Source organism: Sinohyriopsis cumingii, chromosome 3, assembly GCF_028554795.1.
Source record: "Sinohyriopsis cumingii isolate HCF-2022 chromosome 3, ASM2855479v2, whole genome shotgun sequence".
NCBI classification, from domain to species: domain Eukaryota; kingdom Metazoa; phylum Mollusca; class Bivalvia; order Unionida; family Unionidae; genus Sinohyriopsis; species Sinohyriopsis cumingii.
The window spans coordinates 106,040,472-106,053,814 of record NC_142963.1 but is presented as its reverse complement, the minus strand read 5'-3'; the positions used below and the strand labels follow the sequence as shown (position 1 = coordinate 106,053,814).

Below are 13,343 nucleotides of genomic sequence, written 5' to 3'. Positions count from 1 at the left end.
TTGTCCCCATAAATCCTAAAAATGGCAACCTGATGTTAAATCCCCATCGCCCCAGCCATCATGTTAAACCTATGGGCTAACATCTTAATGTTAGATTCCACTTGTCACTATAGACTCTAGTGCGTTATTTCCCTAAAAAAAAATCAAATAAGCACCAGAGAATTATTCCACTATTGAGAAGGAGCATTTAGTTTTATTTCTGGGTTTGCAGCACTTTGAAGTGAATGTTAATGAAGCTCCTTCTCCATATTATTGTATTCAGTGATCACAACCCCCTTACTTTCATCAACAAAATGGAAAACAAAAATCAGAGATTGTTGAGATGAAGTTTAATGTTGCTTGGATATAACACAGATATTATGCACATTAAGGGAAAAGATATTCTGATTGCAGATGCACTTTCACATGAATAGCTCCATATTGCTTTATTTTCTTTATAATTCTGTGTCATTCACAAGACATCTTGGCTTTTGCTAATGTAGAAAATGACAGAATTAATTTCTTGTGCTCATCTACACAAGGGCTTGGGTTAGTTGATTTTGTCTAAGTGATAGGCTTTGCAAAACAGGCAGATATCGGCTACATTTAGTGCTGAGTGTTAAATGGAATTTAGATGTTACCAAGACCCACGATTCAACATCAGCTCAACTGACCAAGTCTGCATAAGTTGCTGTGTGGTGATGCAAATGAAGCATATCATGCAACCTGATTACCATATATACCTGCTTATGAGATGAGTCCAACTACAAACTGCACAGACCCAGATCTGCCATCGCATGATGTGCTGGTAGATCTAGGACTGTGCAGTTTGTTAGGAATAATCAGCAGAACAAATAACATAGACCCAGATCTGCAGGTGCAGTATGTTACAACAAATCAAGATCTTTGTTGCTTGAATTTTGACTGCTTATTGGCAAGGATATATGGGATATTTTCACTTTATGTGAAGTCAAAATTTAAACACATACCCAAATATGTAGGGAAGAAGAACGCCTAACCATTGTAGCCGTTATAATTGATTTCATAATAGTTTGTATTTCACAATTATATTCACAAGATTAATTAGTGCATGAAGAAATAAATACTGTAAATGTAAAAATCCACACAAATAAAAAATGTTTTGAAAAATGCAGCCTTGTACCAATTTTTTAGAATATTTACAATACTGTATTGTTCCATAGGATGCAAATTATTTGAATTTTTCTATGAACTTGAAGACCAGTCTGGTGGCCTACTGGTGAGCATCTGCCTTGGATGCAGGAGGTCATGGGTTTGAACCCCAGCTGAGTCATAACAAAGACTTATAAAAATGATATTAACAGCTGCCTTGCTAGACATTCAGCATTACGAGGTTTATTGTTAGGACTGGTCAGCCTGGTGTCTGGATAATGTGACTGGGTGGGACATCATGCTACATGTCTGCAGCATGATGACCCAGTGCTAGACATCACTATATACTGCCACAATGCAGTTATAGTAGAAATCTGACTGAAAAATTGTTAAAGCTACATAAAAAATCCAAATCACACACACACTATTAACCTACATTATACTTTGTTCACAATCAAAAGGCTGCTCTTGTGGCAGAACACTAAAAATATTTAACATGATTCAATTTTTTTCTCACCTAATACACCATTCAGTGCAAAGATCTTGTTGAAAAGTAAGAAAGAAAAATGAGTAAATTAAATTAAAACAAAATAAAGAATTAAAATATGACTTAAAACAAAATAAAGTGAAAAATATTAACCATGTGCAGTGAGATAATTTACTCCTCGATTTCAATGCTGTGGAGAACATACTGAAATGGACAATTTTTCAGCACCTTGAATTTAGTACTTTCATCTAACAGAAGCAACAAGCTTTCCTAAATCAATATACACACACCAGGATAGTGTACTATATATACTTACTTATAAGATGGTACATGTATCCCAGTTTGCTAGTTGCTAAGGAAATGCATATTTTTAGTGCCTGCAGACCAGGGTCTATATTGTTTGTTCTACTGATTACTCCAAAGTGCACAGACATCTGCTGGTGCATTATGCAATGGCAGATCTGGGTCTGTGCATTATGCAATAGCAGATCTGGGTCTGTGCATTATGCAATGGCAGATCTGGGTCTGTGCAGTTTGCAGCAGGACTCGACTTATAAGCAAGTGAATATGGTAAAAATGACGTGTTACATTCACTTGTGCACATTTTTTAAACAATAAATTTTCAAGATGTTTTATGTGAATTAATTTAAGACTGGAATGGTTTTGATTCTTTTGTGTGATAGTTCTTGTATAATCATTTTCTTTGGCCGTGGTCTTAGTTTCAGACTTGGAGTGTATTAAGTTGTCATCAGAAACATTTTTTGAAGAACTTCTTACATTAGAGTGCATCTGAATTTAGAATTTCATTGATTCTTATGATATTTGTCAGTGATAATTCTTCAAGAAAATTCTTTTTTCTCTGACTGACTACAAACTCAGTTACAATCTTGCTTTTTCCTAATTATATTTCAAGAATTGCTTACATTTCTAATGCATCTGATCTGAACTGTTACTACAGCTCGTGCATTTAAAGTAAATTTAAACAAATTTTCCACACACACACTGAGTAGATTCAGTACACATCAGAACCTTCTTATGTAAATTATTCCAGTTACACATATTTTCTCTCCACATCTCCCAGAATCATTTGCTTAACCCTTGCAATAAAAACACATTTATCTCTACTTCTTCAGTTTTATTCTATTACATTTGTTAAATATAGAGTTTAATTATAAGAACTGAGAGAGTTTAACTGTTACATAGCAACAGCTAGAATTCAGATATAAGGAACAAGTTTTTTGGGGTTTGTTTTTGTACACAATCATTATAATTCTGTCTGAATTTTAAAACAATGTGAATCATAATGTTACAGAAGTAGTTGAATTCATTTACTGCATTCTCATGGGGATCATCAGCATTTGCTTCCAAAAGTTTGGCAAGTTTATTATTTTACCCACAAGAAACTGGATTGATATTTGCCATTTGATGTCACTTGCAGCCCTCTGTCCCCTTTCTGGATGGATATTGTCATTTGATGTCACAACTTGCAGCCCTCCCTCCCCTTACTGGATGGATATTGTCATTTGATGTCACAACTTGTAGCCCTCCCTCCCCTTACTTGATAGATATTGTCATTTGATGTCACAACTTGTAGCCCTCCCTCCCCTTACTTGATAGATACTGTCATTTGATGTCACAACTTGTAGCCCTCCCTCCCCTTACTTGATAGATATTGTCATTTGATGTGACAACTTGCAGCCCTCCCTCCCCTTATTGGATGGATATTGTCATTTGATGTGACATCTTGTAGCCCTCCCTCCCCTTACTTGATAGATATTGTCATTTGATGTCACAACTTGTAGCCCTCCCTCCCCTTATTGGATGGATATTGTCATTTGATGTCACAACTTAAAGCCCTACTCTTACTAGATTAACACACTGTCCCAGTTGTTGGACAGCTTTTGCTACAGTAATTGTGTACTCAACTTTCATGTATGGTAACTTGCAGACTTCATCATTTCTATCATTATATACACACTTTCCATTTTCTATTTGTTATAGTCGCACTGTTTCATAGCAGTTAACTGTGCTCCCTTTATGGTTTTGGACTACTGCTGTGTAGTGCATGCAAGATTTTGCATTTATGAATTTGGTTTTCCTTCTTGCCACCTCATTTGGGTAAATACTTAAATATATTCAATTATTTTCCCCATATGATTCATACCCACTTCCTACTGCACATGAAAGAATATTTTTGATCACTGCAAATCTAAGGATCTCATTTCATCTTGAGTTTCAGTTTTCAATGTTCCTATACACCTATATACCTCATGTTAACAGTAGCTTTCTGCACAGATGCAGCATCACTGCCAGTCTGTCTTATCCTAATGAGATTATAACTAAATTTCTAACTTGTCCTATGCAGTTAATCAGAAGCTGGGTAGAAGAACATGAGCAAACACCAATTCAGTACTGGTTGCATTTGTAGAGCAAACTTTGTATGCAAAACTACTGCTAACAAATGCATTCTTTTGATCCTGCTACGTTTGGTGCTCACTGATCAAAGATTGCAGTACAAAGGACACTCCTTCCAGAAAAGGTGCGGCTACCGGTGTCACACATGTTCAGTTAGAGGACCACATGATAAAAATCTTAGGCTACTGGTCATAAGACTGTTACCAGCAATATGTATGTTTATATACATTCTGATGTTATCTGCCTTGCTCAAATTAGTTTTGCAGAACTAGAATATAATACTTCCTGTATACAAATGCAGTAGAAGAACCATTTTAAGCATGTTTCTCTCTCTGAATGGCATACACGAGGCTCATACATATTTGTGTGGGAGTGGGGAGGAGGCTGATAACATATTTTCTTTTTTATCCCTACTGTCTTCGGAAGCTTATTAGTTAATGAGCTTAATTCAATAGTCACCATATTTACAGCTAAACTCTGCTTTATAGTGTGCATGTAACCCTGCTTTTTAGTGTGCATGTAACCCTGCTTTATAGTGTGCATGTAACCCTGCTTTTTAGTGTGCATGTAACCCTGCTTTATAGTGTGCATGTATAGTAAACATGTAACTGCTTTATAGTAAACATGTAAGAATCTACTCTTTTACTTTCTATTAAAATTTTGCTATGTGCTTCACTATAACCAGTGGTGTTGCTGTGATTTCATACTATTTTGTTACATTATATATGCTATAACCTTACTAAACCTTATACTTAAGATCAATCTCATCAAGGATATACTGATTAACATCACCTTCCTGGACAGATTACCAATTGCTGTAACCATTCACAATGTGTATATATTTTAAATATATATTTCCCTTAAACATTTCATCATCAAAATGGCAAACAAACATATCAATAAAAACTACTCTTAGTCGGGGACACTACTCACTGCTTTATATATTTGTTTCAGCATTCATGGATAATTCATGATCCAGTTTTCCCACAAATACTAAAGTACTGTCAACTGGAGGATTTCCATCATTACCATATATATTTGCTTATAAGTAGAGTCAAACTGCAAATGATAAAGTAGCATAATGTGCCTGTTGATGTTGTTTGTTCTACTGATTACTCCTAACAAAGTGCACAAACTCAGACCTGCCAGCACATTATGCAATGACAGATCTGGGTCTGTGCAGTTTGCAGCTGGACTTGTCTTATAAGTGAGTAAACGCAGTACACAGTTCTGCACAGTAATCTAATCCAGCACCGATAGACCCTCATCTTTGCTAGTCAAGGTTCCAATATGTTAATCCTATTTATACAATGGCGGATCAATTAGATATTTACTTGCTGTGTCTTAGCGACATCTATTAGATTTCATAGTTACCCCCTTAGTTTGTAATGCCACCTAACCAATAATGAGTAACAGTGGTGCTGAAAATGGAAGAGGCAATTTACTTTAAAAGGATACTATCTCAGTTTAACATCAAAAGTATGACTATGTACCAGACAGAAGCCATTACACATGTATTTGCAGGAAGTATGTATTTGTACAAACATGGACCAACACTGGAAAATTGCTTAATTTTAAGTCCATTCCAGTTGTGTGCTCCCATTCTCTTGATTATGAAGGAACAGTGTTCAAGTCTGACCAAGCGGATTTTGACTGGATGCACTGGCTTGCCAACACATTTAATAAAATTCACATACCCAAATCACTGAAATATCTGATCGATCTGCCAATGTGTAGACAGGGTTAACATATTGGAACCATGACTAATGAAGATGATTTAACTCACTAGTACATTCTTCAGGTCAAAGTGCTGGTTCTACTAATTCTTTTACGGTCCTTCTCTGTGGACATCTGGTTACATCAGATCCTCAACACAGTAAGAGGTCACTCCCTTCTACATGAGTGCCTCCAGTTAGCACTCGACCGATCTATTCTGTACAGCATATTGTACTGGCATCAATCTGGTTACAACAGACCCTCAATTCAAGCTCACAGAAAAATGCCTCTGGACCTATACTTGGTTACACTGAAATGTATTCAGTGACAATTGAACTCTTTCTATTTAGTCTCATACTGGACTCTACTCTTACTGGAAATACATGGGACTTGTACTTCAGTGTGCAATGTCTATACTCAAATTCAGCAAGTCAGTCATTTTGCCAAAGATTTATGTTATAAAAGTTTACATCTAGTTGAGCTTGTCAATATGTATGTGTATATGAATCAAACATATATTCAGCAATACAAGAACAATGCATTCTTAAAGTTATTTACAAACACACATGTATACATAAAGTTTAGTCATACACAGGAAAAGCAGAAAATAATGATTACATGCAAAACCACCTAGTGAGGTAGCTTATTCTTTAAACATCACTGCAATGAAGTAACTTAAATATGACTCTTACATTTCACAAACACATATACCAATATTAGAAAATAAACTTTCCCATATGTCCTTTAACTGGAAGCTCCTTCCTGTATGTCATGAGAGGTGATTAAAGGGGGCAACATTTTTCTCCTGGGATTTGTCTCCTGATGTTTCAGATGAAAAGGTCTTGGCCTTACCAACAGCTTTTGGGTTTACAAACAAGTCTTTAAAATCTGCATCAAAAATGAAACAATCATGTAAATTCTACAAGCAACTTATTTAAAAACAAGTCTATATAACCATTATGTTTGTGTTGATGGCACCTTTGAGGGTAGAAATGCATGGGTCTATTTATTTGGAATATAAGCGATAATGCCTATGTGGGCAGATATGTAACAGTTTATTTGTTGGGAATATACACAGAAGTGTCTTTCTGGGCATATATGCAAGGATTTATTTGTTTGGAATATACACAATAGTGCCTTTGGGGGCAGATATGCAAGGGTTTATGTTTGGAATACGCATGAGTGAATCCTGGACCTGGTTCAACATGCTTAGTTGTTATACCGGCACAACAGAATCCAAATGGAACATGCTCAGGCCTTTCTGCTAATCAATGGAAAAAATACTGAGAAATACAATAGTGGCTGCCATTGCATATACATTGCCAAGCAATGGAAAAACACCTCAGAAATACTACAGTGGCTGCCGTTGTAGATACATTGCCAAGCAATGGAAAATCACCTCAGAAATACTACAGTGGCTGCCATTGAAGATACATTGTCAATCAATTGAAAAACACCCCAGAAATACTACAGTGGATGTCACTGTAGATACATTGCCAATCAATTGAAAAACACCTCAGAAATACAATAGTGGCTGCTATTGCATATACACTGCCAAGCAATAGAAAAACACCTCAGAAATACTACAATGGCTGCCATTGTAGATACACTGCCAATCAATGGAAAAACACCTCAGAAATACTACAGTGGCTGCCACTGCATATACATACATCTTGTTTCCCAAATATATCTTGTGCACATCACACACACTCATAAGGTTTATTATGGTGACTAATGAGACGGCTTAGTAATGGCCAAAACATTCCCAAGTTTCTTTTTTCAAGCATGAACTCTCTGGAGAAAAAGTACCTAATTCTTCTGACATGGCTCTATTTTTCCAAGTGTACCATGGATTATGGATGCTTGACTTGGTTCTATTTTGACAAGAGTACTGTAGATTATGGCCATTTAACATGGCTCTATTTTTCCAAGTGTACTGTGGATTATGGCTGTATAACATGGTTCTATTTTGCCAGTGCACTGTGGATTAAGGTCATTTGACATGGTTCTATTTTGTCAAGCATACTGTGGATTATTGCCATTTGACTTGGTTCTATTTTGCCATGCATACTGTAGAGTATGGCTGTTCATCACCATTTTCCAGTGATTTCCCCCTTTTTAAACTATCACTCCACTGATGTATTTTCCAAGGTGTAATTTGGTGCTCCAGTTATACAGAAACAATCTTGGGTAAGATAACTACACATTGGGCAAAATATCATGAGTATGACATGCCTACAAGAGGTGATTCCATTGTAACAAAGACAAATCAGACTGAAACTTAGACGAAATCACCCTTTAAATAGGTGAAAGTAAAAGAAAAAAGGTAAATATAAAAAATTATATTTATATCCAAGAAGGTCAATAAAACAATGTACACATAAGTTGAATTGGAATATGTTCGTGGTTCTTGAGCTGCATTAGTTACAAGCAACACTCCATTAAACACATTAGGTGGATTTACAAGGGCCATTACTCTGTTTAAATGGAAGAGATATGACAAAGAATCATAAAAGATGCATCTCAGGTTACTGACATTTAAAATATCTTATAACTGATGTGAGGTTGCTCATACAGCTCTCCCCTGCTATAATGTGCCTTAATACGATTCAAGATATAGCACAGTACTACTATGGACCCTGTGATCAAAATCATGCCAGTGTATAACAGTAAGGGTTGAAAGAAAACAAGGTGAAACTTAGTTTTAAATCTTTATTTCCTTTTCAAAACACCATTATTTAGAAAAAATTGATATTGCCCATTATACCATGGTTCTGTATATTATGACATTCTCAATATATCATGTTTCTGTATATACTGTGGTTTTCAGTATAATCAGTAGACAATGCAGTCTATGCTAATGGACCCTGACCAATGCATTATAACAAGGGAGAGCTGTAATATGTGCAGGTCAAAACTCTGGATCTGTTATGCTTGACAAATACTGCAAATATATTACTAACTAAGGTTACACAATGGAACTACAATGATAAGGTATCAGAAGGTTTAGAATTTCCTATCTTACAACATACCATATAAGAACAATGCTGAAAACTGATATCTGTCAACTTGTAAATGTGACAGCATATAACACTCCATATATCAAGACCGTATACTTTCATATTGTGTACTTTTCCTACACAACACCAGTGATGTTAAGTAAGTTTTCACTGGTGTACTATTAATCACAATCCATTAGGTGCCTCTAAAATTACATTTTACTAAATATGCACTCAATAAGTAACTGCTGTATAAATTTTACCAAAATTACTGATGTAAAATTCCACAAAGTTCCTATACCTTTATAACAAAAATTTCTAGACTTTTTTCAGATTTCTCTCATATGAAATTAATTTTTTCAAAGACTGTTTCTGACCCTAACTCAATGGCATCCAAAACATTTTGTCTTGAAACTTGTCTTTTTTTTTAACATCAAAAGCTCTTTTTTTTAAGAATCTTCCTTAACATCTCAATTAGACTGTATCAATAACACAATGTTACACTAAACACAAATATACTACTCAATTTCTTTTAAATCTGTATGTGACTCAGTTTATTTACAGAATAAAAAGGTTAACTTTACTCTGCTTAACTGCAGATGTTGGTATAAAGAAAGTGCTCTTAAAAAGGGTTGTATTAAATTTAGGCACAAAACTCTTATAAATTATATACCTTCAGATAAAAAGAACCAACTTGAAAGAAAAAAATCCACTTACATCTAGCCCTAAAATGTACTTTCAATAAACTGTATATTTATTGCAGTCCATGTCAAGGACAGAGAAAGACCGAGATAATGCACTGAAAATTGCCCCAGTAGTCAATCGATTTGTAGGGAATTACTTAACATGGTATGAGAGTAAAGACTCATCATAATATATTTTTTGTTAACTTTACATCTCAAAAGCAGAACTTGGGAAGAAAGCTTTATTACTTTTCTTTTACACTCAACATAATTGGACATCACAAAGGTGTTGACACATTGTGATGCCAGTCTTCATAGTTTATAGATATAAAAATGTACATACAAAAAATAAGATACCAATATGTTGCAAAGAGGTCACGAGTCTACTTGAGCAAGCCAATTGCCTGTGCACTTAGACTGACTACAAATATACTAAGGGTAAGCATCCAAATGATCCATAAAATGACTGTATCACAACTGGCTGTAAAGAGCTGCAACCTCCAAAAATGACTGTAAAAACTATATATAAAAAATAATTACCAATTTATTCTGTTGTGTCTCAATTATATATTTTTTGTGATCAAATAGTGGCTTAAAATTCCAGTCTTTTTCCTTATTTCAATCAATACTTCAAAATTAAAGGGCTATTCCTGGTCAGGATTCTTTCTCCCAACTCGTTCCTGTTTTCCCAGTAGCATGCGACCCCCCCCCCCAACCCCAAGTATAAATTAGTAAACTAAACTCTGCTACACACACACAGCATAGGAATGAGAGTAACACAGTCATTGCAATAAAAAGGATTATGCACATTTTAAACCAAGACATCATACCCCCCCTTCCTTTACAATCCTCTCATCAATACTAGCAAGATTCATGTGTAGGAAAATAAAATACAATCATAGTTAACAGTGAAATCTTGATCTAATCATTGGTCCTTTGCTTTGAATTTGATTTCTTTAGTAAGCATTGATGTGATCATAGGTATCTGCTTCTTATTCTTCATTGCAGGATCTGATGTATTGGAAGTGAATTCCAAGGCCACCTTTTTGTTGACACGGGTCAGGATTGTCAGCAGGTCCAAGGTCTGCCAGCTTTTTGCCAACACTTCTGTCAAAGCTTGGATGAACCAGGAACCATTCTTGTTGTTCCTCCAGGAATAAAAACCTTTAAAAGTGAAAATTCAATGCATAAGAGCATAAAGTGGAAAATCAATGTATAAGAACATAAAGTGGAAATTCAATGTATAAGAACATAAAGTGGAAATTCAATGCACAAGAGCATAAAGTGGAAATTCAATGCATAAGAGCATAAAGTGGAAATTCAATATACAAGAGCATAAAGTGGAAATTCAATGCATAAGAGCATAAAGTGGAAATTCAATGTATAAGAGCATAAAGTGGAAATTCAATATACAAGAGTATAAAGTGGAAATTCAATGCATAAGAGCATAAAGTGGAAATTCAATATACAAGAGCATAAAGTGGAAATTCAATATACAAGAGCAATTCAATGCATAAGAGCATAAAGTGGAAATTCAATGTATAAGAACATAAAGTGGAAATTCAATATACAAGAGCAATTCAATGCATAAGAGCATAAAGTGGAAATTCAATGTATAAGAACATAAAGTGGAAATTCAATGTATAAGAGCATAAAGTGGAAATTCAATGTATAAGAACATAAAGTGGAAATTCAATATACAAGAGCATAAAGTGGAAATTCAATGCATAAGAGTATAAAGTGGAAATTCAATATACAAGAGCATAAAGTGGAAATTCAATGCATAAGAGCATAAAGTGGAAATTCAATGTATAAGAACATAAAGTGGAAATTCAATATACAAGAGCATAAAGTGGAAATTCAATGTAAAAGAACATAAAGTGGAAATTCAATATACAAGAGCATAAAGTGGAAATTCAATGCATAAGAGCATAAAGTGGAAATTCAATATATAAGAGCATAAAGTGGAAATTCAATATACAAGAGCATAAAGTGGAAATTCAATGCATAAGAGCATAAAGTGGAATTCAATATACAAGAGCATAAAGTGGAAATTCAATGCATAAGAGCGTAAAGTGGAAATTCAATATACAAGAGCATAAAGTGGAAATTCAATGCATAAGAGCACAAAGTGGAAATTCAATGTATAAAAGCATAAAGTGGAAATTCAATATACAAGAGCATAAAACTGAATGATGTATGATTCAATATACTTTAGTTTTGTTCAAGAAGTTTTTTGTGAGAAATCCATGAGATATTCCTATTTGTCACAAGTGTACACAATGATAGTATATGATGTCATCACACTTACAATGTTATTGAAAACTTAATATCTGAAGATGTTTTTGCAAGATTAGGAAATAATTTTAGCTTCACTGGTTATAGACCAGAAGAGCTTATGGACTGGTCTTTCATCCACTGTCCATTAGCACAACTTTCTTATAGCTACTCCTCTTAAACTAATGCAAGGATTGCCATAGAACTTTACACACATATTCATCAAATGGTCTAGCTGGTCCCAATTGAAAATGGTGCCACTTGGACATCCAACATGACTGCCACGGTGGCCATCATGAAAATCTTGTTACCCCTACTCTTCCTGAATGGAGGTCATGTGGAATTGGATTTTCAATGAACGACTTCTTAGGGCATACAGCTAGTCCTAAATGAAGATGGTGTCGATCTGACATCCATTATGACCTACATGGCAACCATCATGAAAATGTTATCACTGCTTCTCCTGAACAGAAAGTCATATTGATATGTGTTTTATACTTAAGACCACTAATGATGTCTAGGTTGTCCTACATGAAAATGGTGTCAATCTGATGTCTAATATGGCTACCACATTGACATGGAGTTTGCACCAGATGGTTATGATGTCTAAAATGAAAATGGTGCTGATCTGATATCTACTAATGGATGGTTAAAGTAGCCATTTTGAAAAGCATACAATTACTCCTCCTGAATAGGTGGTCATATCAACATGGAGTTTTACTAAAAGACTTCATGTGATGTATAGTTTGTCCTAACCGAAAATGCTGGTGCTCATACATCCAATATTTCCATCATAGTAGTCATTTTGAAAACCTTATTATCACTACTGCTCCTGAATGAATGGTCCTGTCAGAATGGGATTTTAAATGAAAGATTTCTTATAATGTCTATTTGGTTGCAAATTAAGTGGTGCCAATATTAAAAATCCTGTTATGGCTACTTCTCCTAAATGGCTGGTCATACCATATTTGTTGACCTGTAAGACAATACTTTTTGACCAGAAAATCTTTGCTTCATCCAAATTAACTTATATAAGGACTAAGTCATCCAAATCGCTTTATCATATTTTGTGTATGGAAAACAATTCTCCAAAAGCATGAAAAATAACGTATAAAAAATATTTCATTTTGGGGAAGAGGTTGTTTATTAAAAAAATACAGGATCCCACACTGAGTATTTAAAACAATTACAAGACTGTCAGTATTAAAAATTAACATCCATCAGATGTAATTGTGCTAAAGCAGAATGCGCCAGTAATTTGTTTATAATATGCCTTGTTTAAATTTGATTACATATATGTGCATTAGAATTGACAAGTTAGAAGATGAATAACCGTGACAAAGACATAATCAATCACAATTTTCTTCTTGCACCCAAGAATCAAATAAAACTTTTGCCCCATTGAGAGAGACAGACAAAGAGAGAGAGAGACATCTTCACAATTGTAAATATGTACTGTTAGCTTACCTGATGACTGACCTTACTCATGCACGAGGGCACAAATGTAGTACCATATTCCACTATCAGTTAATACCACTAGGTAAGCAATTCCTTCTAGTTATTGTTGCCACTTCCACTGTCCAAGAATCACATGGCTTTGTAGTGGTATTTACATACTAATTAAATATGCTACAGTCATTCCAAGCTAACACCTGT

The 13,343-nt window shown here is 34.8% G+C and overlaps 1 protein-coding gene across 1 annotated transcript in view; it reads right to left on the bottom strand.

The window, feature by feature from the left end:
• Nucleotides 1-314: 314 nt before the first annotated feature.
• The window catches only part of LOC149803472 (caspase-3-like), a 60,846-nt gene continuing 47,817 nt past the window's right edge, over nt 315-13,343 (bottom strand). Inside the window, exon 6 of the mRNA XM_089953195.1 lies at nt 315-10,574. Within this exon, the coding sequence (XP_089809321.1) occupies nt 10,336-10,574 (239 nt within the window). The 3' untranslated portion in view covers nt 315-10,335. The remainder of the gene's footprint in view (nt 10,575-13,343) is intronic.